General features: G+C 52.1%; 1 protein-coding gene across 4 annotated transcripts; it reads right to left on the minus strand.

The window, feature by feature from the left end:
- Positions 1-4,304: 4,304 nt before the first annotated feature.
- On the minus strand, positions 4,305-18,016 carry TSKU (tsukushi, small leucine rich proteoglycan). Of its 4 annotated transcripts, none has more exons than XM_082410372.1 (3): positions 17,867-17,982; positions 13,062-13,210; positions 4,305-6,770 (listed from the first exon to the last, which is right to left on the minus strand). In XM_082410372.1, exons 2-3 carry the CDS (start codon positions 13,093-13,095, stop codon positions 5,701-5,703), a joined length of 1,104 nt encoding a protein of 367 aa, XP_082266498.1. In that variant the 5' UTR covers positions 13,096-13,210; positions 17,867-17,982; the 3' UTR covers positions 4,305-5,700. The 4 variants fall into 4 exon arrangements, with proteins under 4 accessions (XP_082266498.1, XP_082266499.1, XP_082266500.1 ...); XM_082410373.1 differs by lacking the exon at positions 17,867-17,982 and adding an exon at positions 17,063-17,777; XM_082410374.1 differs by lacking the exon at positions 13,062-13,210 and having other exon boundaries at positions 17,867-18,016.
- Positions 18,017-27,972: the final 9,956 nt, after the last annotated feature.

Here is a 27,972-nt window from a genome sequence, read left to right on the forward strand (position 1 = left end):
CGTTGCTGCATGCGGGCTTTCTCTAGTTGCAGCGAGCGGGGGCTACTCTTTGTTGCGGTGCACGAGCTTCTCACTGCAGTGGCTTCTCTTGTCGTGGAGCATGGGCTCTAGGCACACGGGCTTCAGTAGTTCTGGCACGCAGGCTCAGTAGTTGTGGTGCATGGGTTTAGTTGCTCCGTGGCATGTGGGATCTTCCTGGACCAGGGATCAAACCTGTGTCCCCTGCATTGGCAGGCGGATTCTTAACCACTGTGCCACCAGAGAAGTCCCAAAATCAGCTTTTAGAGTACATCACATTTGGGCCCCTGCCTATCTAGCAAGGACATCAGACAACAATCACAGCTAAAGCCAAAAAGTAATGGTAGAATTTCAGACAGAGAGTGAGGCTGTCTGGGAGAGTGAGAAGAGTAGCAAGTTTTCCCTGCATCTCAAATTACAGCAGGTCAGCCATTCCATCTTTGACTGCCAGGCCTGGGGAGGATGGTCATGGGATGTTTCCTCAGCACTGAGTGTTGGGAGGAAGCTGTGTGGTGAGGCCATTTCGAAATGTTCTGGTGCAGAGGGTAGAAGCTCATTTCAGTCAAATTCCTAAGCATAACAGATTCTATGAGATCACCTGCTGAGAGCCGATGGCCACCAAAGAAACCCTGTCTGAGAATGTTTTGAGTCACAGCATGCTTATAAGCTTGACAAAAGAAAGAATTTTCAAAAAAAAAAAAAAAAAAAGTAAGGTTGACCCTTGAACAACACGTGTTTGAACTGCATGGGTCCACTTATATGCAGATTTCTTTCACTAAATACATACTACATGATCCACAGTTGGTTGAAACCACAGATGCGGAACCATGGATACAGAAGGCTGGCTGTAAAGTTATACTAGGATCTTCGACTGCTTGGTGGGTTGGCTTCCCTAACTCCTGGGTTGTTCAAGAGTCAACTGTATTTCATATGATTTATTATATGGCACTTGCTATATGCCAGGCACAATTCTAAATGTTCTATGTACATTGACTTTCCCACAACAACCCTTTGAGGTGGCTACTATATCCATTATACAGATGTGGAAACTGAGGCTCAGAGAGAAGCTGAGGGACTTCCTTGGTGGTCCACTGGTAAGGAATCCGCCTTCCAATGCAGGGAACGTGGGTTTGATCCCTGGTGGGGGAACTAATATCCCACATGCCGTGGGGAAACTAAGTCCGTGTGCCACAACTACTGAGCCTGCGTGCCACAACTAGAGAGAAGCCCATGCACCGCAATGAAGAGCCTGCACGCCACAGTGAAGATCCCACATGCTGTGAGGAAGACCTGATGCAGCCAAAAAAAAAGAAAAAAAAAGAGAGAGAGAGGCTGAGTGGCTTAGCTGGAAGTAGCAGAGCTGCCCTTGAGCCAGGCAGCCTCCCTTTGGAGCCTGTGCCTTACCCACTGGCTCTTCTGCCCGAAGGAGTCCTTGAATCAGTGTCTTAATGTTATTAGAGAACCTAGCTTTTTTCAGCCCAGTGTAGGACTTTTTGTCCTTTGCCAGAGCAGGAGGGCCGATGTCTCGAATTATCACTCAACTTTGGAAAAGTTGCTTCCTCTAAGAATCAACTAATTAGAACATTTTTCTTGTCTTGACACCTCTGTTCTCAAAGCAGTTTCTCTTTTTCTGTATCATTCCTGTATTTAATAATTATATATACATGTTACATGTACATATGTGTATATGTCAAGAAACATAAATGTATGCCTGTGTTCCTAATTTGGAATATTTTGACTAATGGGTATGCCAAATAAAATAATAAATAGCTTTTGGAATTAAACAGTAAACACAGGAAGGCTTTCCCACCCAGCTCAACAAACACAATAATCCCCATAAATACAACCACTGGGAGTTAAATAAATAAAAGAGAAAAATAAACACAGGGCATGTAACTTAACTAGACGGCTATTTGCTGTTGCCAGATGTTAAGTCTGGACCAACATTAGGTAGTGACACGAAGAGCAATGATCATTGCAATGAACTACCTGCAAGCACTGGCATTGGTGTGTGTTGGGCAGTAGTGGACATTGCCACCACTGGACATTTTCCCTTTGTGGATATCAGCCATTGGTGAGGGCTGTCATTGACGGACATTAGGTACTGATAAATATTAGGTATCAGTGGACATTTGCTCCTTGGTCAAATTAGCCCACACAGAACATTGAGCAGCAGTGGGCGAGCCCTGTTAGCCTACGATGACCTCTAGTATCTTGGTGGACATTAGATATGAGTAGAGGTAGGCCTCTGCCCCCCACATGCCTGGCAGTCTTGTCCAGAGAAACATCCTATGAGCTGGTTTGGAGGCAGTTGGTAGGTGTTAGTATCTCCATTGCCATCTGCCTTCTCTCTCCAAGAGGGAAACCCTTTGGCCCCTTGGCCATGACAATTTGGGGAAATCAGGGGGTGGTATGATAACACCCATGGAGGGAAATTACTGGATTTGAAAGAGTCTAATCGGCTCCCTGAGCTACAGAGGGTTTGGGTTTCATACAAATCCCTACAGATGCTCTTTCGCCATATTGACCAACACAGGGCGTTTGCCTCTTCCTTCTCTGTAATGATACGATTAAAGCACAGCAGGGCTGGCTTCATGGGCAGTGGACAAAGTCACACAACCGGCTCGTGATGGACCAGGATTTTAACTCTTTTCTGGGAACTCCAAAACGGAATCTTTGCACTAACCTCTGTAATTCTGTAAGATTCCAATGACCTCATTCTCGGTCCTGGGATTCCAGGAAGGCGGAGGGTGGCCGGATGAAGGCGGTCGGCGAGGGGAAAGAGGGGCTGGCTCCGCAAACTGCGCAGATCCACTTTGGCCTCCAGAGGCCCTGGGCTCCGCGACCTCTCGGATCTGGGGTGTCTGGCCATGCGTGAGCACGAGGTGGCGCTGCGGGCTGAGAGCCTCCGGAGGGGCCGCGGGCCGGCTGCCCCGCGGGGCTTCTGCTTTCCCTACAGCACGCAGGGGCTGTGGGTGTGCGCGAGGTGATGCCCCCACCAGGAAGGAGAAGCCCACACGGTGTGGCGGCGTCTGTCCACCCTCCCGCTGGAGCTTCACCCCGGCCCCGTTTTGCAGATGTGGAAGCTGCAGCTCTGGGCGGAGGTGAACAGCAGGAGTCCCGCCCTCCCTTCCCCTGCTTTCAGCGCCACTTAAGTTTAAGACCCCTATGTTCCATGGCCCTCCCCAAGGACGCCTTCTTCAAGTGGGGCTTTAAAGCCCCACTGGGTGAAAGTCCCAGGGATCTCTCCCTCACCCCTGTATTTGAGGCCTCTCTTGTCCCAAGGCATGTGGGAGGATGGAGTACCAATCTGAGGACTGTGAAGGCTGGGGTCTCACTCTGACCCATCCCTGTCCCCCATACTTCAGATCCTTCCCATATTGGCAGGGGCCAGCCTCTGGCTCAGGGAGCCCAAGCCCTGGGGGGCCTAAGCCACATGATGGGCAAGCACCCCAACCATACCCATGGCCTGAATGTCCTGGGATCTGTGCCATTGCTCACCCATGACCCCTCTCAAGTGCCAGCCACCTCTGTCCAGGTCCACTTGTCCTTCTCAACTCCATGGATGAGCCTCCTCCAGGAAGCCTTCCTAATCCCACCACAGGGCTCTCACAGGTCCCTGTACTGCTCTTATAGTTAGGTGTCCTTCTCCCTCCCACCCCAGGAACATGAGTCTCAGGGCACAGAGTAGACAGCAGGAAAAACTTGGTGGTAGTGATGGTGATGGATATTCCTGCAGTTCTTGGCTAGTTAGAAGGAAGAACTTGCTGACAGCAGAGCCATTCAGATGAGCTGGAAGTGGGTTCCCTGTCACTGGAAGTGTGCAAACAGGAGTTAGGATACCACAGCAGTCAGATGCCAAGAAGGAACACAGTACTGTCGGAGCTCAGTGGAGGGAGGTGGATGGGGACCTCAGGGAAAGCTTCCAAGGAGGTGAGGTGGGAACTGGGTCTGTTAGGCTGGGAAGGAGTAGAGAGGCAGGGATGGGGGCAAGGGCTAGGTCCCAGAGTAACAGCCTGAGCAAAGGCAGAGGCACGCAGGGCCTGACAAGTTCATGGAGTTGGGGCGTCAGGGAGAGGGGAAATAAGGAAGGCAGGCAGTGTTAGCTGCAGTGAAAGGTGCCACCCACCCCCGAGGAACTCCCTCCCTCACGTCACCTCACTCCCCTAATCCTGGGAGGTTATTGGGCTTTTCAGAGAGAACAACCTTGTCTCAATTCATCCTTGTGGCCCCAGGGCCCAGTCTAGGGAATGTCAGTGGATGCTGGTCAAATGATGGGAAGAGGGCCTCTTTATAGTGTTTATTAAACCAAGGACCAGGTGTTGGGTAGGGCCGGTGGGGGAGGACAGAGCTCTCATTGTCCTGTGGGCGTCCCTGTGGGACCAGCCCCCTGACGCCCACATGGCCACGTATGGCTGGCTTTCACCCAATGCCTCCTCCCCCAACCCATCCCCAGGACACAATATTACAAAAGCGAACAAATGCAATGTCTTTCTTCTTTTACAAATGGCCTGTTTCCATCCCCTGCCAGCAGGGACCTGACGGGGGGTGGCCGAAAGTGACAGTCCATTAAAAAGGCAACAACTTTTATTAACCCCATACTAAGGAGAGAGCCCAGGGCTGGGAAGCTGAGATGGCACCCTGGTGGCAGAGCATAAACATGGGTGGGGTCTCCCTTACCTCCTTCACTGCATTCTCAGTAGGATGAGCTGGGCTGTCAGGCATAGGGCCAGTGGAGTCTGAGGGAGCTCAGGAGCTCAGGGCCTGGAGGGGCTCCAGGACTGCATCTAGAGGCAGTACCTCAGGGGTCAATGGGCGCATTTCCATTCTTGATGCTGGGGGACCCCACCCCAGAGTGGGAAACCGGCAGGGCTGGGACTGGTATCCCTGAGGCTTCTAGAGGCTCCGAGGTGAACTGACTTAGCTTGTGCCACAGCCGGTTACCGGGCCCAGAGGCCTCTCCTCCTGGGGAGGACAGGGAAAGGGCACAAATGGCAGGATGTGAGTCTTGGAAGCAAGGGGGAGCCCAGAAAGGGGAGAGGGAGGGCATGATTTAGAGAAGAGAGAAAAGTGCAAAGGGGCCCTGCTGGGAGGCTGGACATTGGGTCCATCCATGCTTCTGCCACTGTAGGACCTCAGAATAGCATTTTTCCTTCCCTAGGCCTGAGTTTCCCCATCTGGCACATGAGGAGGTGGACTAGGTTTTTTTTCTCCAGTCCTTTCTATAAAGTTCTATCCAGAGTTCTAGGGGAAGAAAAAAGGATGAAGTAGGCCTCACATGCCCAGAGCAAAGAGAGGGCTGTGTCGTAAAAGAAACCCATGCCTGAGTGGCTGGACCTCTGCCCCGCAGCACTGCCTCCCGCCCGCCCTCCTCCTGTCATGGGTCAGGTTGGTCCAGGCCTCAGGGAAGGCACTTTGGGGACAAGTAGGGAAGGACAGCAGGGAACTGCTGTCTGGTTTGGCATCGAAGACCCTCGGCTTATGGTCTGGGGAGCAACATAGACAAACGGGCAAAACCTTGCTCCTGGGTGTGGGTCCCAGGTCCAAAGCCTCTCTTTCAATGATGCTGCCACACAGGCCTGCAGCGTCCCTGCTGGCATTGGCACGTTAAAATATAAATTACCCAGGACCCGAGGGAGCCCAGGGCGAAGTCTGTTACATGGCCCCAGGCCACACCATTTGTCACAAGGCATCAGAGCCCCCGGCAGCTAATTCCTGGGTGTCTATGCAGTGCAGGGCCACCTTGGGGGTGGAGCCAGGCTGCCTGGGGTAGGTGCCCTCCCGCACCAGGCGCCGGCACTGCACGCCCTGGCCCACGCTGACGCTCTGCAGCGCTGGGAGATGGAGGAGCAGCTTCTCGGGCAGGGGCACCAGGCCGGTGCCTGACAGGTCCAGCTCCTGCAGGGAGCCCAGGCCCGAGAACACCTCGGGTCCTGCCCACTTGAGCTTGGGGTTGCTTGACAAATCCAGGACCTGCAGGCCCTGCAGCTCGCGGAAGCCATAGGGCGCCAGCTGGGGGAGACGCTGCAGGCTGCCCAGCGACAGGTGTGTAAGGCCTGCCAGCCCCTCGAAGGCCCCTGGGCCGATGGCCGCCAGTGGGTTCCCGTCCAAGCTCAGGTAGCGCAGGGGCAAGTCCCGGAGGTCGGGCACGGTGTGGAGCCGGTTCCAGGCCAGGTTCAGGCTCTGAATGGTGGGCGCCGGCAGGCTGGCCCGCGCGGGGTGGGGCACGAGGCGGTGGAGGAGGTTGTGCGAGAGGTCCACGTGCAGCGCCCTGGCCGGGCTGTGGGTGGCGAAGGCGGACACGGAGACCTCGTGGAGTCGGTTGTGGCTCAGGTTCACGTCGCTCAGGGGTGAGCTGGTGAAGCTCTCGGTGGGCAGGGCGGCCAGGCCGTTGTGGCTGAGGTCAAGTGACTCCAGGTAGCGAAGGCGGGAGAAGGCCGTGGGCGAGAGGCTGGTGAGCAGGTTGTGGCTGAGGTCCAGGCCGGCCAGCGTGGTGTAGCCCGGGCCTGCCAGCACGGACTCGTTCACCGTCTCCAGCCGGTTGGAGGACAGGTCCAGGTGGGCTGTGTCCAGGGGGATGGGCACGGGCACGATGTGAGGGCCCAGGCCGCTGCAATCCACCCGCGTCAGGCTGAAGCTGTCGAAGAGGCCAAAGGTCTCCACCTCACACTGGCATCCAGGGAAGCAGGGCCGGGTGGTCTGGGCCTCACCGGCGGCCAGCAACAGCAGCAGGGGCCACAGCATGGTGTGGGCTAGAAAGAGAGCTAAAGGTGAGGGCTGGCGGCAGGCACTCCATACCAGATGGTTCTAACCCACCTCGTGAGACACCAGCCGATGTGTGTAGGCACAGCTGCAAATTGCCACCAGCCCCTCAGTGACCCCAGATGCTTTCCCTGAATACCCCTCCTTATATAGTTCCTAGTCCCTATTCCTCTCTGGCCTTAGTCTCCCCATCTGTATGGTAAAGGGGGTTAGGCCAGATGGCTGGATTTTAAACTGGAAGCAGGAGAACCCTTCCTTAAACAAGATTAGCAGGTGAAAGTGGGCCTGTTCTGGTTGAAGTGAAGGTGAGGGCCTGGAGCCTTCCTTGGATGTTAAGGAACGCAGTTGGAAATGCACTGGACAGGATGGGTCTTTGGCTGACCTCTCCAGCTCTGAGGGTCTAGGGTTCATGGGCTCATCTTGACCCAGGCCCTACTGCGGAGGGGTCACAGCTTAGGGGCTAGGGTACTCCATTTACCTCTCCTGAGCATATGCTACATGCTGGGTGCTACATGCTGGGTGCTATGTGCTGGGTGCTGTGCTAGCTGCCTCCCTGCACGGTCCCACTTAACCCTCACAACCACAAAAACTGCAAGGCAGCAATGCTTGTGGGAACTGAAACTTAGAGAGGTTCAGAAAGTCATGCATGGCCACAAGTAAGTGGGAGTGGAACCCAATGGCATACAGAGGAAACATGGCTCACTGTCGTGGTTTGGCAGTGGCTGAGCCATGCCTGAGACCCGCACTCCAGCTTCCCAGACAGAGGCCTCTTCCTGCAAGGGGGGTCTGCAGTGACTGTCCCCACCTCACTCCTTTTGTGGGTAACAGTGGCTGGGTCCACAGTCCTAAGCCCTCTCACCTGGCCTGGCCTCCAGAGGCAGGATCCTTCATTCCAGTTGGGGACCCTGTGCCAAGCCCCTTCCCCCTTGCCCTGCCCTGCCCTGCCCCCGAGCTGTTAGAGCTGTTACACCTCTTTGGCCCTTCCTTTAACCTAGGGCAGGCAGCTGGGCTGGTTCCCCCATTATACAAATAAAGAAATAGAGGCTTAGAGAGGAAAAGGGTTTTACCCCAAACCAGTAAAAAGCAGGGCAGGATTAGAACCCAGGCCCGCTCAGTCCCAATTCCTCTATTTTCATCTGCTGCCTCCAGCAGGACTGGCAGGAGAGATGGGGTCCAAGAGGGGCTCTTCCCACCGACACAGGCTACGATGCAAGCCACTGCCTCTCCCCTGGCTTCAGTTTCTCTCCCTGGACAATTGTACCAGCAGCTGCCATTGATGCCGGGCACTACATGTACACTGTCACCTTCAGTCCTCATACCCATGCACGTCTGTAGCTCCTCGGACAGTGGCGCTTGCAGGAGGATGAGAGAGAGGGCTGAGCAGTGAAAGCCTCTAACTGGACAGTCTGTGGCTACACTCTTGCCTCTGCAAGCAGCCACTCAGCCCGGGAGACAGAAGGCGCTAACTAAGCCTCACTCTAGCAGGTTCTTCAGCTCTGCACCCTTGCCCCCCTGCCCCATCTTCCCCCCACCTATTCCTCCCCCTGGTCTTCAGGGAGGGGTGGACCAGGGACCTGCCCACCTTGTGGACTCGGGGTGGGTGTGGAGGGCGCAGCAGGATAGCATTACTAGCCCTACATGAAACTTTAAAGGGGCAGCCACTTGATCTGCACTTGGGCTCGGAGCACAGGCAGGGAGAAGGGGGGCTATTCTCCCCTGCCCCCCTATGTGGGCCCCTCCTCTCCCGCCCCCTTCTGCTGTAGAGTCCAATTTGAGGATTAAACCCGGCCCAGGTGCATCCTGGGCTTGGTCCCAATTGAGGCAGGACAGAGTGTTCCAGTGTCTGGAACTGAAAGGAACATATTAAGTTACCTCACACCCCCTTTGTTCCCCTGGTGAGCTTCTCACCGCAGGGGTTCATTACCACCTAGGGCCTCCTCTTCCCTGCTAAGCTGATCGGCTCATACCCACCCTTCCTGGGGTTTAAACAAACACCAGAGACGCACAAAAAGGCCCTAAGATTACCCTTTGGTTCCCAAAGGTGATTATACAATGTGCCTCTTAAGTGCCAAACGGCCCCTCATGAGCTCCTGCTTATGTAACACAGCCCAACGCTTCCCCTCCCCTTCTAGAGAGGGGGCCTCTCAGGCCTCGGCTTCGTCCTCTGTACCACAAGGCAGCATTTCCTGCCCTCCTCACATACGTTGACGCAACTCTCACTGTAGTGCAATGCAAACTGTGAAGAGCTGTGCACACATGCTGAGTGGTCATCACTGAGCCACTGAGGCAATGGTGGTGACAGCTGATACAGAGGGAGCAGGAGTGCAGATTGAGATCCGCCTGGGTAACTGCGCTTGTGATGCTCCCAGGGCACCGTGGACAAGGTCCCTGCTCAGCCCTGCACAGTGGACACCTCTCCCTAGGCCCCTGTTCTGTGCTAGGCCTGGACGTTAAGTGGAAAGTGCTGACAGTGACAGAGCCTGCCCTCACTAAGTGCTGGACACATGTTCCCTTATGCCATCCCGTCACTTCAGGAGGTAAGCAGTCTTATGTCCATGTTACAGTGGAGGAAACCGAGGGTGGCAAGAGGAAGGTAGCAGAGCCAGGAGGTGAACTCAGGCCTTTGTAACCTCATAACTGGCTTGGTTCAAGTGGAACGTGTACTTCTGTGTGTTGCTGGGGAAAGAAGAGCTAAGCATCCAGAGTCCTAGGGTCACGCTCCAGCTGCCATCGGCTGCTGGGACAGGTAGGTACCAAGCTTTCTAATACTCAGTGACTCTGGGGCTTTCCTGAGGTCACAGCGGAGCTCAGGGGCCTCTCAGGGCCGTCCAACGCTGTTGGGAGAAGAGAAGGAAGAAATCTCTGAGATGCCTCACAACTTTGGACCCAGAAGGGGGCAGAGGCAGAGGTGTGGGCTAGTGGTCTTTGAGGGTCAGTGCCCCTGTTCTGCTTAGAGGCAATGTCCCCTTTGGGTAACATGAGGAGGGGTACCTTCCTGTGAGTGTCTCACGAGACGCTGGGGCCTGGCACTGCTGCTTGGAGCAAAAGATCCAGGAGCCAAGGGGAGGGCAGAACTTTCCCAGGAGGAAACTGAGGGAAGATAAGGAAAACCCCTGACGGGGGCACAGCCCCTGATAATTTCCAAAAGACCTTTGCTCATTTGAGCTGTGAGGGCTGCAGAGCAGTGCATGCAATCCCTCACTTTAGTGATGAGGAAGCTGCGGCCCAGAGGGCATGCAGTGACTTGTCCCTGGGTCCTCAGTGAGGTGATGGCCGCCGATGCTCAGGCTCTGACTCCTGACTCCAGGACCAGGCTTTCCAGCCCACTCAAGATGCCTGTGGAATCTCCTAGGGATCTTATGGAGTCAACAGAAATAGTGCTCAGAAGAGTCTACAACCTCATGGAGGAGGGGGCTGATGCCATAATGCTAGAGATCATAAGGATAAATTGCAAGCTAAGAAAAGTATAACTATGCATTAAAAAAAAAACACTGTAAATCGTAATTTTAGAAAGTCTAGAAGAAAATGTCAACCCAGTAGTGGTCTTTCTTTAGATGGTAGAACTTTGAGTGGTTTAACCATGTCTTAATCTCCTTTTCTCGTCTTATTTCCTCTCTTACAGTAAAAAGTATCTATAAAACACACTGAGTAATGAAGCTTCCTAATAGGACTGCCTCATGGCCATCTCTGCTTTCTCTGATCTTGGCTAGCCACAATCTGAGCCTCAGTCTCCTCATCTGTAAAATAGAGATGTTAAGGGCCATCGCACAGGCCTGTCACGAGGATGAAACATAACTGTGGGAGTAAGGCACCCAAGCAGGGTTCCCAGCACAGGCGAAGGGTGCAGTGGGGACCCCCTGCCTCCCTCCACAGATGGGAGCGGGTGGGGTGGGGATAAGTGGGTGGGCCTGACCCCATCTCTCTTGCTCCTTCCTCCAGCAAATATGTATCAAACATGACAAAGCTCTTACCACTGCCCTGCTGGAAAGCAGTTCTTCCCTAGGAAGCCACACTATGACTATGCTGTTTCTCAACAGGGCTGCTGGGTCTGGGAAGGGATGAGTCAGTGAGTTCCTCTTCACAAAAACCACTAGCCTCAGCTCCACGGAGACGAAAGGCCTTCTTAGAGAGTGAGAAGCCCTTGGACACCAACTTGCAGTGTGAACAGGGCAAGTCACTTTACCTGGACCAGTTCCTTCAGCTGTGGACCTGGGATGCTAAAGATGGTCCTATCAGGCTCAGAGAGGATGGCTGTGAAGATGAGACTGAGAAGACCAATGCCCCAGTAGAGAAATGAGGCCCCAAGGGGTAGAAGCCACATAATGGAAACACTGTACCTTTTCATTCTACCTATAATACCACCTATAATACCATAGCCACTGCAGACAGAATTAATCAACCACAGCACTAAAACGCTAAGTGCAAGGCAGTGTGCTAGGCCCTGTGAGGTGTATGTTGGGGTCAGGGTGGGAGATCCCAGGGCCCCTGTCCTCATGGGGCTTACAAATCTGCAACGGGGACAGAAGAACAACTCATAATAAGATCACTAGCACCTGCCTTAGACCCAGGAGATCAGGGCTCTAGTTCCGGATCTGCTACTAACTGTGTGACCTTCACAGTTTTCTTTCTTTCCTGGAGCCTCAGTTTTCTTTTCTGTGTAGTACTGACTCTGCCTCCCTCCCTCCCTCTGGGACCCTGTGATCTACCCTCGGGAGAAAGGGAAAGGCAGACAGGTATTCACCATGGAAGGCCAGGGAGGATCTCTGGCCCAGGACACATCACTTACTTTCCAAACCCTGACCTGCAGATGAAAGGCATCTACTGATCAGCCAGGTTATAGAACACAAGAGCAGCAGGACGAAGGCTTAGTAACTGTACCCACCCTTGGTTAGGGGGATATAGCATAAGGTCCTCTGGGCAAGGGCCATGAGTTATTCCTTGCTGGGCCCACTGTGACTCTAAGGAAAGTTTACAGATGGCCCGTGAGGTCAAAAGAGTCAGCGGTGTGGCCCTAACAGGCCCCAGGCAGGTCTCCCCACTGCCACACTCCAGACCCTGCTAGGAGAACCTCTAAAACAGCTTTGGCTACATCATTCCCCTTCTCAAAAACCACCTGACTTCTACTTTACCTACAGAAATCAACTCCTCTCTAGCACAGAGGTATCTGCAAGTTGTCCCCACCTTCCTCCCTCCTTCGGCTGAACTCCCCTCTTGATTTGAACGTATGGTGGTGGCCTTTGGGCAACTCTCAGCCTCTGCTCGTACTTTTCCAAACTCAGAGAATTCCAGGGCTGGAGAGCTGGAAGGCCCCTCAGAGATCACGAGTAACTGAGGCCCAGAGACGGGCAGTGATTGCAAGTAAACGGCAGAGCAAGACCCAGGACCTGGGTTCTGATGCCTCACACTATTGCCAGGACTGCCGCATCCCCAGGCCTGCCCCGGCCCTGCCTGTGGAACAAAGCCCGTTCTGTCCACTCAGGCTCCTGGGCCACGCCCCCCTCCTTTCCTTGCTCCCCGGGCCTCTCACACCACACTATCAACACACCTCCTTCAGACACACACTAGGTAAATTCTCTGCCGTTATTTACCTGCCCGTTTCCTGACTTGAAGTGTGAGCAGCTTGGGGCAGTGACCCTGCCTTCTTCACCTGTTCATCCCTTCCCCCACCTGGGGCCATGGCCAGGCCTGGCAGGCCCGGCAAACACGCTGGATGAATGAAGAGCCCGGAATTTAGAGTCAACCACGGGACTCAGACCCGGATGTGAATTCAGCTCTGTACCTACTAGCCTTGGGCGCGTCTCAACCTTGCTGAGGCTCCGTGTCCTCAACAGGGGCGACAACACAGGGTTGGTGAAAGCATTAGGGGACAGCGTGTGAAATCGTCAGCTCAACGGCCACGCCTTGACTGCTGAATGCATAGTAGACAATGATGGTGATGATTTATTAAGCTTCCTGAAGGCAATGACCGTGTTATTCCTTGTTCTGTTCCTCCCTACCCAGCTACCCAAAGAGGTGCCAGCACCCGGCGGGTCTGTGACTACCTGTGCTAACCTCCTCTGGTCGCCGTGCTGGTGCCTGCTGACAAGGCCCCAACCTCCCTCCTCCTCTGAGGAGGGCTCCCTGGGGTTAGGGATTCCAGCTCGGGTCCTCCTGGCTCCAGCTGCCTGCCCGTGGTGCTGTATCCCAGCATCTCTGGCCCCTAGATTTGCCAGCTCCTCACCACAACTTCAAGGGGGAGTCCCTGGCCAAGGGGCGAGGTGGGCAGGGGGCCGAGCTCCCACCTGAGACGGGCTCTGTCTCCACCGGCTGCTCCATGCTGAGATGCCTCCAACCCTACTTATGTTCATCGTGAGCTCCCTCAAGCTGACGCCAACGAAATCCCCAGGTGGAAATTCCATTAACGTCCCGGCCCCCAGTGGCTTAGTCAGTTCTGGAAACGCAAGGCAAAAAGAACGTCAGGGCCAAACTCCCGGAGCCTTGCGGGCCGGCTCCCCCAACAGAAGCACTAATGCCGCACATCTGTACAAACACGTCAGCTCGCCACGCACTTCTACAGCAGCATCTCGTTTCTGCTTCACCACAGCCCTTGACCATGAGGATTACTGTCCCTGTTTTGCAGACAAGGAGACTGACATTCAGCTGAGGAGGAGAGGAACCAGGTCTCAGACCTACATGTCTGAGCTCCAGATCCAATGCTCCTTATATGGCTGTGCCCCAACTTACAAATGGGCATGTGTGGATCGTGCTGGATTATAATTACACTTACCTGTCTGTCCCCCTGTGGGCAGGAACGGGGTTAGGTTCACTTTTATGTCCTTGGGCCTGAGTGCCGGGTCTGGCACAGAGCAGGTACTATATGAAGATATACCAGGCATTTAGAATACTACCACCTCGCCAAAGGATACCTCTCAACCTTCCCAATGCCTCCTCAACTCTTATCTGTTCAGTCACCCTGCAAGATCGCAGGTTACATGGCATTGTATCTATTTTACAGCTGCGTAGAGACCCAGAGAGGTTCGGTGATCTGCCCAGAGTCACACAGCCAGTGGGGTCAGAGGCTGGACTCAGAATCCAGGTGTTCTGACAGCCAGTGCCTAGCCTCCTCCATGACATCATCCCTGGAGGATAATCTACAGGGAAATAGACAAGGCTCCCAATACTATTTTCTCCATTCTGAAGCTTCGCAAGTTCCCTTTGGTCTGAGGCACGTGTGGACACACGGGCAGGCAGTGTGGGGCAGAGGAAATGGGTTTTACGGTCAGGCGCACCAGGTTCCAGCCCCACCATACCTCACCTGCCAGGAGGCCCTCTCCCCTCTGAGTCTGAGTCTTCATCTGTAACATGGTGAGAAACCTAGTACTGCTCCCAGCAGGCCACTGGGATGATTACACAAGGTAAAGTGAAGACTCAGCCCTGGGCCTGGCACACACTGGTGCTCACTGCATGTGGGTTCCTGCCCCCAGTGGGTGATTTCCGGGGCCAGGAAAGAAAAAGGAGCCGTGTCACCAGCAGATCTGAAAGCAAGGCAGGGGCAGAGGATAGAGAAGACTCCAAAATGGATTCTTCCTTGGATTCTCCCCCAGTGCACCATCCAGGATCCCGCTTGGGCTACAAGCACTGACCAGGCTCTACCAGGGAGTTGGTAAGGGAGTTTGGAAAGGTGGCAGAGGCCAAAGCAGGCTGAAGCAGTTGTGTCACCTGTGACAGAATGAGGACAGAATGAGACTCAGCAGCTACCCCTGGGTGGGTGGCTCACTGTCTTCCCCTCCCTCACCCCCCGACCTTGCGCAGGTCAGGTTCAGGAGACCTCCTGGCCTGGATTGCTCCAACAGCCTTGTTCCTGACCCTCTGCTTCCAACTGCCGGCCTTGCTGGGCACCAGAGTACAATCCCGACAGAAGACCAGGACCCCATCACTGCTCCTGGTTTAAAACCTATCCTGCAAAGACAGCTTGCCAGTCTAGAGGCCTGTCTTACTCATCGGGCCCCACATCTCTGCACAGGCTGTTCCCTCGGATGAAGATGACAGAGACACCCTTCTTTTCTTTGTTTTCCATGCAAACTCTCACTCATTCGATTCAAAAGTCACCTCCATGTATAAGTATCATGTCATCTTCAAACAGTGACGGTTTTACTTCTTTTCCGATTTGGATTCCTTTTATTTCTTTTTCTTCTCTGATTGCTGTGGCTAAAACTTCCAAAACTCTGTTGAATAATAGTGGTGAGAGTGGGCAACCACATAGCTGATTCACTTTGTTATACAGCAGAAACTAACACAACACTGTAAAGCAACTATACTCCAATAAAGATGTTAAAAAAAAAAAAGTCACCTCCTCTGTGAGGTCTTCCCAGTCTAACCTGCCCGTCATCCAGTAAAAGGTCACCCTCTCCCTGGGCTCCAGTGGCCCCTGGGTGGCCCCGTCAAGATACAACACACTTTGTGCTGTGTGGCCATCTCCAAATCTGACCGTCCATCTCCTCTCCTGTGTGGGGCCTGGCAATGTGAACGGGATAAACCAGATGAGTGAAATGTCCTAGGCAAAAAGCTTCCCTCTGCTTAGGAGAGGTTACCAGTGGTCCAAGCTTGCAGGATACTTAGGGCTTTCCCGGGGGCTGATATCAAGTTTAGAACCATAGTAGATGCTGGCTCTGCCTTCTATTGTCAGTGCAATCCAACAAATGTCTGCATGATGTAATACAGACTACAAACCTCTTCTCATTTTATTAGCACATGTAATTCATTATCCTATTTAACATTCACAACAGATCAGTGAGACCAGAATTACTAACCTCATTTGAAGGATGAGGAGACTGAGAATCAGAGAGGTAGAGTTACTTGCCTAAGGCCACAGAGCTAGGAAGCAATGAAGTAAGTGAAAATCTCCTGACTCTAAGAGGCTGGAGCACTTAGCCTCCAGATTGGTCTCCCAGGCTCCAGCACCACCCACAAGCCAGAGGAAGGTTTCCTAGAATTACCAACCCCACCCTGTCATGCCAGCTTAAAAAACCCTCCAGCGGCTCTCCACTGCCTAAATCCCAGCTCCTAGGTCTGGCATTCAAGGCCCTCATATTTGGCCCCTGCCTTCCTTCCCAGCCTCAAGTTGAATTCCAACCCTCCCTCTCCAACCTTGCATCTGGCAGTCCACAATGCTGACCACCCCTGCCCTGTTTCAGAACACACAGAGCCGGACAGGGCAGTTCCCTCTGTGGGAGATACTTTCTGCCTCCCTCCCGGGTGTATTCACCTGGCTTCCCCAGCCTGCTGCTTTCCAGCCTTCCCTTCCTGGGCTGCAGGGGCTCCAGCCCACCTTACTTCATCCCTACCTAACTTCAAAGCCACCTCCCCTCTCCCTCTTCAAAAGAGCAAATTAGTGCCTGGGAACTGGTCAAGTCAGAATGGAGGTGTTAAATATCAAAGTGTTTCCAGGTTCTAGGATCTCAACCAGTCAGCCAGAACAGGAAGGGAGGAGAGAGGCTGTCAGCACCTCCCTTTCCAGAAGGGAAACTGAGGCCCAAAGAGGGAAAGGAAAGTGCCCACAGTGAGGCGAGTGGCTTGTGCCCATCCTTCACGTCTGCAGCATCAAGCAAAATTCTAGGTTAAAGACTGGGGCGGGTGCGGGGAGGGAAGGTGTTAGGGTTATCTTTGCCGCCCAGGATCAAAAGGAGGCTCCCGGCAGCCTGAGCCCTCCTTCTCAGGTCAGACCTGAACTCTGCAAGTCTGGACTTATCCGAAGGGTAGAGCAGGCAGGGAGGATCAGAAGCTCCTGAGTCACCTCCTCACCCAGGCCAAGTGTGGGCGGGCACTGCACCTCAGGCCGTCTCTGCCTGCGTTGGTTATCACCACCGCACGCTCTGCCCCGAGAGGGAGTTCTCAGCCCCTTCCATTACAAGGTGACTGCAGCCCAGAGAGGCTGAGCAACTTGCCCAGTGCCATACTGTGGGCCAGTGGACATCCCATTCGAAACTATAGTGTGTGCAAGGTTCCTCCTCCCAGCAGCCCAGTTGGAGGTCCCGGGAGCCGGCGCCGCGGGCAGCCGTCGTCGCCTTCTCACCTACGGGATTGGAGGGCTCGACACCCCCCGCCCCCGCCCCCCGCCCGGGGCAGGATACAAACGGAGAGCGGATCTCAAAGCGGAGCCGGGGGCAGTGGCTGGCCTCTCCGCCAAGCAGACACATCTCTCGGTCACATACACTCTCTCCGAGGAGCGTGGGGCGGGCAACACCAGCTGCCCGCTCCTCTCCTCTCTTCAGCCCCCGATCGGGGGCCAGGACCGGCTGCTTACCTCTCTCCTCCCAGCCGGTTCGGCTGGCGTGTGCGGCACGCTCTGCCCAGCCTCGGCTCGGGTCAGTCCTCAGGCGCTGCCGATTGCCCCACCCACCAGTCCTATCCCATCCCCTCGCGGCTCTAAGGATCCCTGGAGGTGAATGAGGGGAGGGCTGCCAGCGCCCCCCGCCCGGGCTGCAGGGGGAGGAGGACGGGCGCTGTTGCCGAGGAACCGGGAGAAAAGTTTGAAGCCAAGTCTGGGCCCGGGTGGACAGCAAGGGAACGAGGAGTTGGGGCGGTGTCTGGCTCTCGGCGCGCACATACTCCACGGACACCCAACCCAGACACGTCGACAGGCACAGACCACGTACGCGGACACAACGATGCGCCCACCAGCACTCACAACCAAACGCGGGCCCACGAAACGTGGACACAGGCGCAAAACAGCCTCCTCAAATCACGGACATACAAAGGCACAGGCAGATGCATGTCCCCGGACCAAATTCACAAAGACCCACAAACGCGAGATGCACGTGTCCGCACAAAGACCCCAGAGGCGCCGGCCCACGCCCACGGCCCCCGGTCACAGCCTTTGTCTCCTGGAAGCCCCCTTCTAGGTCCGGGTTCCCCACTCTGGCCGAGTCCCGGGCGTCAGGCCGCCGCTGCCGACGCCCTGGGTCCAGGAAAAGTTGAGGGGCCCCGGCCCCGCCCCTGGGTCCAGCACCGTCCGCTCGCGGGATGGAACTGCGAGGTTGGGGTGGGGGGGCTCCTGTCCTTCGCCCGCTGCGCGGACTCCCCTCTCCGCCCGGGGACCCGCACCCACCTGGAAGCCTGCGCCGCAGCCGCCTCGGCACGCTCACCCAGGCGGCCCGATCGCGGGCCCTCTGGCCGGCGCTTTTCTCAGCGCGGCGCGGCCCGCCCCCCGGCCCCCCGACCCCCCGGCCCCCGCCCGCCGCTGGGCGCTCCCCCGCCCGCCCCGCGCCCAGTGGTGGCTCTGGCCAGCCGCCGGGCGATTTAGGGAGTGTCGCCAAAGTGCCGGCCTTTCCCGGCGCGTTCCCCGCTCCGCCCCCCGCCCGCCGGCAGAGCCCTTGCCCAGCCCGGGTTCCACCATAGGGAGCGTCTCAAAAGTGCGCACGCAGCTCCCGCCCACTCCAGTCGGCCTTGCTCCCAGCTTCTTGCTTCCCGGGTCCCTGCCCCCTTCCGCGGAGCGCCTGAGCCATCTCAGCAGATGGCCGCAGGGTCGGGAACATCTGGAGGTCGCTGGAGTGTGTGTGTGTGTGTATGTGTGTGTTGTGTGTGTGTGTGTGTGTGTGTTTGTGTTGAGAGAGAGAGAGAGAGAGAGGGGCAGAGAGAGAAAGAGATTGGGTGGTGAGGGTTCCCTCTTCTCGAGTTCATCCCCCCGTTTTTTAAAACGGGTGACAGAGGTCCAGAGACGTTAGTGAGAGGGAGTCCAGGAATCTGAAGCAGGGAAAGACTGGCTGAAAGACGAACCGACAGAGAGGAGAGAGCCAGGCTTGGGCAGAAAAGGTGGCAAGAGAGGAGACAGAAAGCAACAGACTTTTTTTTTTTGTGTGTGTGGAGGGAACCATCGACTTCTGGTTGGATTTCTAAGAAGGGAAACTGGGAGTGTGACTAGGCAGCAGTTTTTAAGTCGATTCCTCCCCCTGCAGCCCATCCTCTCTCACCCCTCTTTATGGCAAAAAGTGCAGGAAATCATCCAAAAAACCTTTTTTACATGGGGGTTGGGGGGAGAAATTGCCTGGTGAATGCATTCCCTAGAAGGGGCTTGGGGGGGGGGGTGAGTTTGAGTCTCCCTGTCCACACATCGAGAGACAGTGTCAGGGTGAGGGAGGGGACAGTTCTCAGGCACCCCAGAGGTATGTGGCCTGGGGGTTGAGGGAGGTTTTGGCCTTGAACCCTGGACCTCCCAAGAGCTTTCGTGCTGTGCAGAGATTGGGCAGTGTTCCCCTTGCAGTGGCCCAGACTTGCACACCCAGTCTTTTTGCTCCTTCTTTCCTTATTACTTTTTTTTAAATTAAAAAAAGTTGCTTGGCCTTGTGCATATGTGTCTGCTTGTTTGCCTGAGGAAGGAGAGGCAAGTAGGGAGGAGGGGAGGGAGGAGTAGAGGCCACCACCCTAGGCCTCAGGGCAGCAAAAACAAATCTGCCTCCCAGAGAACAAAGTGCTCTTGCAGGTCCTCGCTGGCACTAGTCTGTGTGATCGTGGTGACTCTGCTCACCTGGGCCGAAACCTGGGAGCCCTGCCAGTTAAGGAGGTGCAGGAAGAAGGCTGGGAGCCCCGTCTTATCAGTTTAGGACAGGGAAAGCTCCCCTCTCTCCTTTCTGCCTACCATTGTCCTCCCCTAATTAGAATCCCAGCTTCTAGAACTGGGAGGCCACCAGCTCAGATGTCTCATCAAACCATCTTTGAAATTGCACCATAGGCCCCTTTGCACCCTGTCACCTCCTCACAGTCATGCTTAATAAAGGGGCTGTTGAGATTCAACTCTGCATCCCCTAGTGGTTCTCTGTGCATCCTGGGGCCCTCAGGAGGGGCTAGAGCCCTTCCTGCTCTTACCTACCAGCCCAGAGGGGAGAAAGACCCGAAAATCAGTGCTTGGTGAGGGCCCCAAGCTTGTACAAAGTTCAGGTTCCAGCCCTGCCACTTACCAGCTCTGGGTAATCTTAGGGAGGTTACTTAACCTCTCTGAGTTTCTGCAACTGTAAAAGAGCTGTTTTGAGGGAGGAGTAAACAGTAACTTAGTAAAGCATTAGTCTGGCTCACAGGAAGCACCGTAGTGGGTTGTTATTGCCATTATTATTATACCAAGCTGTCTCCGGTCAGGGATGGGGTAGAGTCTGGAAAGCTGAGCAGGCTTGGGAGGGGAGGAGACAGAGGAATGGTCACCTGACCCTCTGCTGGGCTAGTCCACCTGCCAGCTATCTCCTGCCCTACCGCGGCGGAGGGGGCTGTCTTTCAAAGGAACCCCTGCCCCCCTCCTTTGCCCTGGCCTGGAGAATGTGGTCCTCACCTCCCTCATTGTGGAGTTGTGGAGTGACGCTCAGGCTCAGCATCTGAGCAATGGAGATAAATACTCAACTCCCAGGGAACTCAGGGATGCTTACTCCCCCTGTCTTTTGTCTGCAGGCGCTAGCCAGCAGGGCTGGAGGCCCCAGGCCCCTCCAAAGGGCCTGTCGTGTAACAGAAGCGTGACAAACAGCCCTTCAACACCTTGGCTGGTGGCTGGCAATAGTTTCAGAGTATTTCCACATTCATCATTTCCCTTGATCTTCCCTAAGTGGGAGGTGGCCTCCAGGGACTTTGGATTGGGAATCTCCATCAGCCCTCTTCCCCTCCCCAACAAGGGTCCCTTGGCCTCCAGTCTCCCCCTCCTGTCTGCTGTCCACACTGCAGCAAAAATGACCTTTCTAAACTGCAAAGCTGCAAAATGTATCATGACACCTGCTTAAAACCTTTCAATGGCAAAAGCCAAATCCTTAGCTTGGCATTCAAGGCCCATGTGATATGCTCCCCTCACCCCTACCTCTTCTGCCTCATTTCTGGACACTCCCCTCTTATACATCCCAAGCTCTAGTCCTCTAGCCACATGAAACCAGAAGGAGGGAGGTGAGGGAGGGAAGGGCCTCTGCATTCTTGAAATCTCTGTCCAAATTCCCCTCCCCCAGGAAGCCCAATGCCTGGTGAAGTTGATCCCTCCTTCTATTATGTTGCCACACCTTTTGTACATGTGCACTATCACTTTCCATTCTCTTCACCCTTCTTGTGGTCATCTTGGCTGTTATCTCATGCCAGGGACTGTGTTGGATACCTTTAAGGTCATCACATCATTTAATCCCTATAACAACCACGCTAGATTGATAGTGGTGAGGCCCAGAGAGGGCAAGAGATATGTCTGGGGTTACACAGCATGTTCTCTGCAGAGCTGCCACAATAGTTAGGACTCTAGTGCTCTTTCTGCTACCTTACAATCAACACAAGAAGCAGAATGTGGTGTAGTAGAGAGGCCTTGGAGCCTAAGAGTCCCAGGTGCAAATGATTGCTCTCATCCCCGGCTACCTATGGACTTTGGGCTAGTCAGTCCCTCCCCCTGAGCCTCAGTTTCCTTACCTGTAAAATGAGAATAAATAAGAAATGTTACCTCACAGGAATATAGAGAGAATCAAATGAATTAATACATATATAAATATGTTGAAAGTTGTAGGGTGTTGTGTACTTTTACTTGATCAGCCATACTTCAATTGGGGGTGTTGGTTGAGGATCTCTTTTCTCTCAGAACTCTCCAGATTGGAGGTCAAAGTCACCATTAGTCCCTTTGGCTACCTTGCTCTTTTCCCACATTTTGAGAAAGCTAAAAGGTCCTTCTTTTCTCTCTCTTATCATAGCTGTCAAGCCTTGGCCAGAAAACCCTCCAAATTCAAGTATTTCCATGAAGCTGCAGGATCTCTAACTATTCTTGCTGCATTTTCTTCTTTCCAGTTGTCAGAAGCTGGCAGATTGAAAGTTAATAGAGCATCAGGACCATGTGAGGAAATAATGGAAAAAAAGACCGGAAGAAAAATAATGCCAGATCAACCTCCTTCTGATTCTATAGATCTGGGTTGGCCTGTGATATGTTGTATTTTTTAAAAGCACCTATGGTGGTTCCGATGTCAGTACAGGGATTGGTGGACATGGCAGAACGCCTTAGGGTTTGCAAAGTCTTTCCACATGTATTCCCATTTTTAAACCTCTAAGCAAACTTTTTAGGTAGTCTCTTATCACCTCCATTTTACAAATGTGGAAACCGAGACTCAGAAGCGACTCATCCAGGGTCACACAGATAGAAAGTAAAACTGGCTCTTTGAGACAACTCCAGCCATTCCTCTGCAGGGCCAGATTCCGTGCATAGGCCTTGCTGGTGTCTCAGCAGTCACTGTACAATGAACATTCCTCCCCTCCTGCCAAATCAAATGCTTCCCTAAATATTTCTCTCCCACTCTCCCACCTCCATGCTTTTTCCCCTGCCTGGAATGACTTTCTCAGCCCAATATACCAGCTGCAGTCCTTGCTGTCTTCCAAGTCCTGATGCCTCCTCCACAAAGACTTTTCCAGTTCCCACAGTTCCCCAAGCCTGGAAGCACTTGGTTTGTGCTTCGGTGCAGCCCCCTCTCCAGCCCTGCCTCCTGCTGAGACTCGATGCCCCAACATCTTCAGCTATTGGGGTTCCCTGCATTCTGGCAGTTCCTTGCTGCCTCCACGTCTTTGATCCTGCTGTGCACCCCCAAGTGCCCCTTGCCCTACCCCATCTCTTACTTGTCATTCAAAATTCAGCTCAGGTTATCACTTCCTCCAGGAAGCCTCCCCTGATCTTCCCAATCCTTAACTCTACCATTGGAGGCCCTTCCTCTGTGCTTCCATGGTACAGTGAGGATATCTCTGTCATGAACAAGATTGTTCATTCATTCTGGCAAGGCACAGATTTTGGAGCCATACTGCTCAGGTATGAATCCCAGCTTCAGAGTAGGCAAGTTCTTAAACTTGCCTAGTTCTCTGCCTTACTTTTCTTTTTTTAAATTATTATTTTATTTATTTTTGGCTGTGTTGGGTTTTCGTTGCTGCGCATGGGCTTTCTCTAGTTGCGGCGAGTCGGGGCTACTCTTCATTGCGGTGCGCGGGCTTCTCATTGCGGTGGCTTTCCTTGTGGAGCACGGGCTCTAGGCGCGCGGGCTTCAGTAGTTGTGGCGCACGGGCTTAGTTGCTCCGTGGCATGTGGGATCTTCCCGGACTAGGGCTCAAACTCGTGTCCCCTGCACTGGCAGGCAGATGCCCAACCACTGCTCCACCAGGGAAGTCGCTGCCTTAATTTTCTTATCTATAAAATAGTCCCTAGCTCAAAGGTTGTTGCAAAGATTAAGTGAATTAATTCGTGCAGAATGTGTAGAGTAGTGCCTGAATATAGTGAGCATTGGATGACTGCTGGTCGCTACTATTATGATTTATTAATTCATTCTACAGCATAGGAAAAACATTTGTAAAACTGGACAAGGAAACTGAGGCAGGAGCCTGATTGTATGGCCTAGGAGAACACAGTGTGAGGTGTGCGAAGCTTGGCAGACACAAAGGTTTTTTTTCTCCCACTGCAGAGAAAAAAATGGAAGGTGGCTTTGACCTTGAGTGGGGAGAGGGGACACAGTAAAGAAGGAGGCTCCCTCAGCTGGAGCCATGGGTCTCTGCTTGACCCTCTGGGAAAGGAGACTTTTGCAAAGAGGCGGAAAGCTGTTGGTCAAATCTGCCAAGGCCTCAGCCTCCAAATTTCTCAGTTTGGTGGTTATGGTAGCAGGTCAGGAACAAATTGTTTCCTGAGCTGCTGCCAGAGCTTGTCTCCTGCCAAGAGGCCAGGTCCACACCTCAGGCTTTGCCCTTCCCTACCTTGGCTTCCAGGCTTCCTCTGACTCCAGAACCTCTGCCCTCATCCCTGCTTCCAGGTGCTAAGTCGGCCTGGGTGTTCAGACCGAATGTGATGCATCTGGCACCATGGAGCCAGCATGGCAGCTGAAGGGCCTTTGGGGATCAGACATCAGGCATCTTACCTTATCATGTCCCTCACTGTACAGTTGGGAGACTGAGGTCCAGTGAGGGGGAGTGACTTGTCCCCGGTCACAGAGCTAATGAACAGGAAAGCTTCTAGACTCGCAGTCAAGAGCTCTTTTAACCTCTCTGTGTTGCCACTACGACTACATGTTTCCCCTTCTCCCAGGCCATTCTTCCATCCATCTGTCCTACTGTCTTTATTTTTTTGGCTGCGTTGGGTCTTCCTTGCTGCACGCGGGCTTTCTCTAGTTGCAGCAAGAGGGGGCTACTCTTTGTTGCTGTATGTGGGCTTCTTATTGTGGTGGCTTCTCTTGTTGCGGAGCACGGGCTCTAGGCACGCAGGCTTCAGTAGTTGCAGTGCATGGGCTCAGTAGTTGTGGCTCGTGGGCTCTAGAGCTTAGTTGCTCCATGGTATGTGGGATCTTCCCGGACCAGGGCTTGAATTCGTGTCCCCTGCATTGGCTGGCAGATTCTTAACCGCTGTGCCACCAGGGAAGTCCCCTACTGTCTTTACTCTCCATCCATTCATCCATCCAACATCCATTCAACAAATGTTTGCCTATCAAACCTCTGACACATGTCTGGTGCTGGTCTTCGAGAGCTCATAGTTGGGGTGGGTCCTAAAGACATGTCTTAGGTCCTAAAGAGTTTTGGATGCTCTGATAGAAATCTGTGCAGAGCATTCAGAACAGAGAGGGGTCAGGTTCTAGCTGGAGCAATGAGGAAAAGTGTCATCAGGGAGGTGATGCCTGAAAAAGCCCTGCTGGACATAGAGGGATCGGAAATATGGGATCAGGGAGGAAGCTAAGGGCATTCCACCCAGAAGGAGCAAAGCCCAGAGGGAAGAGTACAGAGCAATAAGTGGCTCAGTACGGCTGGGTTACAGGACATGAGGGGACCCAGCCAGGGACAGTTCCTAGAGAAGGAGAGCAAGTTGCAGGGCATGGGGCCCTATGGGCTGGCTGAGGTGACAGTCCGTGGTGCCAAATGCATGGGAACCTCAGGTGATCTCTTACGTGGTCAGGTGCTCATCTGAGAGAGCCCCAGTGAAGGTGCCCAGAGAGGAGGGAAGGCTCCGCAGGGCCTGTCAGTCTCCTTCCAGAGACCTTACACCCCTCCCCCTCCCCCAGTACTCATTCCCTCCTTCCCTGTTCCCTCCTCTTTCTTATCTCTCTCTCATTTTAGGCTGTCAGTCCTTATCAATTACCTGGACCCTCCCCCTTTTCCTCTTTGTTCTGTCTTCCTGACAAGAAACAGATTGTATCCTACCACCACACTCTGCAGGCAAAGAGCCCCTGACTGGAGGTCAGGGCATGGGATTCCAGGCCTGGCTTTGTCGCCAACTGACCTGGGTGAGAACAGCTTATTAATAACAACATATTTGCAGGGCTGTTTCCCCGCTGATAAAGTCCTCGGGACTATTGTCTCCTTGACCCCTGGCTACAGCGCCCTCTGTAGGGGAAGAGGGCTCTTCTACACCCCAGTGCAGAAACCTTCCTGGCTAGTCTAGTCCTTGAGGGCCAATGAACTCGGGGACTTTGTTATCAGGCTTGGGTTGCATGATTATCTTATTGCGTGCAAAGGGCTGTGTGCTCAATTTATTACCATCTGTCCCAGGACAAACAGAACTGCAGAACGCTACCCCCACAGAAGTTGACTCTCAGAAAACATTAGAATCTTTCTGTGCACACAGAACATTCTCCAGGACAGATCACATCTTGGGTCACAAATCAAGCCTCAGTAAATTTAAGAAAATTGGAATCATATCAAGCATCTTTTCTGACTAAAACACTATGAGATTAGAAACCAATTACAGGGAAAAAAACGTAAGAACTACAAACACATGGAGACTAAACAATATGTTACTAAGTAACCAAGAGATCACTGATGAAATCAAAGAGGAAATAAAAAAATACCTAGAGACAAATTACAACGAAAACATGATGATCCAAAACCTATGGGATGCAGCAAAAGCAGTTCTAAGAGGGAAGTTTATAGCTATACAAGCTTACCTCAAGAAACAAGAAAAATCTTGTTTTTATAAATATACAATCTAACCTTACACCTAAAGGAACTAGAAAAAGAAGAACAAACAAAACCCAAAGTTAGTAGAAGGAAAGAAATCATAAAAATCAGAGCAGAAATAAATGAAATAGAAACAAAGACAACAATAACAAAGATCAATAAAACTAAAAGCTGGTTCTTTGAGAAGATAAACAAAATTGATAAAACTTTAGCCAGACTCATCAAGAAAAAGAGGGAGAGGACTCAAATGAAGAAGATTAGAAATGAAAAAGGAAAAGTTACAATGGACACCGCAGAAATACAAAGCATCATAAGAGACTACTACAAGCAACTCTGTGCCAATAAAATGGACAAATTCTTAGAAAGCTATAACCTTCCAAGACTGAATCAGGAAGAAGCAGAAAATATGAACAGACCAATCACAAGTAATGAAATTGAAACTGTTATTCAAAATCTTCCAACAAACAAAAGTCCAGGACCAGATGGCTTCACAGGTGAATTCTATCAAACACTTAGAGAAGAACTAATACCCATCCTCTCAAACTCTTCCAAAAAATTGCAGAAGAAGGAACACTCCCAAACTCATTCTATGAGGCCACCATCACCCTGATACCAAAACCAGACAAAGAGACTACAAAAAAAGAAAATTACAGACCAATATCACTGATGAATATAGATGCAAAAATCCTCAACAAAATACTACCAAACAGAATCCAACAACACATTAAAAGGATCATACACCATGATCAAGTGGGATTTATCCCAGGGATGCAAGGATTCTTCAATATATGCAAATCAATCAATGTGATACACCATACTAACAAATTGAAGAATAAAAACCATATGATCATCTCAATAGATGCAGAAAAAGCTTTTGACAAAATCCAACACCTACTTATGATAAAAAATCTCCAGAAAGTGGGCATAGAGGGAACGTACCTCAACATAATAAAGGCCATATATCACAAACCCACCTCAAACGTCATTCTCAATGGTGAAAAACTGAAAGCATTTCCTCTAAGATCAGGAACAAAACAAGGATGTCCACTCTCGCCACTATTATTCAACATAGTATTGGAAGTCCTAGCCATGGCAATCAGAGAAGAAAAAGAAATAAAAGGAATACAAATCAGAAAAGAAGAAGTAAAACTGTCACTGTTTGCAGATGACATGATACTATACATAGAGAATCCTAAAGATGCCACCAGAAAACTACTAGAGCTAATCAATGTATTTGGTAAAGTTGCAGGATACAAAATTAATGCACAGAAATCTCTTGCATTCCTATACACTAATGATGAAAAATCTGAAAGAGAAATTAAGGAAACACTCCCATTTACCATTGCAACAAAAAGAATAAAATACCTAGGAATAAACCTACCTAGGGAGACAAAAGACCTGTATGCAGAAAACTATAAGACACCGATGAAAGAAATTAAAGATGATACAAACAGATGGAGAGATATACCATATTCTTGGATTGGAAGAATCAATATTGCAAAAGTGACTATACTACCCAAAGCAATCTACAGGTTCAGTGCAATCCCTATCAAATTACCAATGGCATTTTTTACAGAACTAGAACAAAAAATTTTTAAAATTTGTATGGAGACACAAGAGACCCTGAATAGCCAAAGCAGACTTGAGGGAAAAAAACAGAGCTGGAGGAATCAGACTCCCTGACTTCAGACTATATACTACAAAGCTACAGTAATCAAGACAATATGGTACTGGCACAAAAACAGAAACATAGATCAATGGAACAAGATAGAAAGCCCAGAGATAAACCCACGCACCTATGGTCAACTAATCTATGACAAAGGAGGCAAGGATATACAATGGAGAAAAGACAGTCTCTTCAATAAGTGGTGCCGGGAAAACTGGACAACTACATGTAAAAGAATGAAATTAGAATACTCCCTAACACCATACACAAAAATAAACTCAAAATGGATTCGAGACCTAAATGTAAGACCAGACATTATAAAACTCTTAGAGGAAAACACAGGAAGAATACTCTTTGACAGAAATCACAGCAAGATCTTTTTTGATCCACCTCCTAGAGTAATGGAAATAAAAACAAAAATAAACAAATGGAACCTAATGAAACTTAAAAGCTTTTGCAAAGCAAAGGAAACTACAAACAAGACGAAAAGACAACCCTCAGAACGGGAGAAAATATTTGCAAACGAATCAACGGACAAAGGTTTAATCTCCAAAATATATAAACAGCTTATGCAGCTCAATATTAAAAAAAACAAACAACCCAATCCAAAAATGGGCAGAAGACCTAAATAGGCATTTCTCCAAAGA

This window comes from Balaenoptera physalus (assembly GCF_965194825.1).
Source record: "Balaenoptera physalus genome assembly, chromosome: 10".
NCBI classification, from domain to species: domain Eukaryota; kingdom Metazoa; phylum Chordata; class Mammalia; order Artiodactyla; family Balaenopteridae; genus Balaenoptera; species Balaenoptera physalus.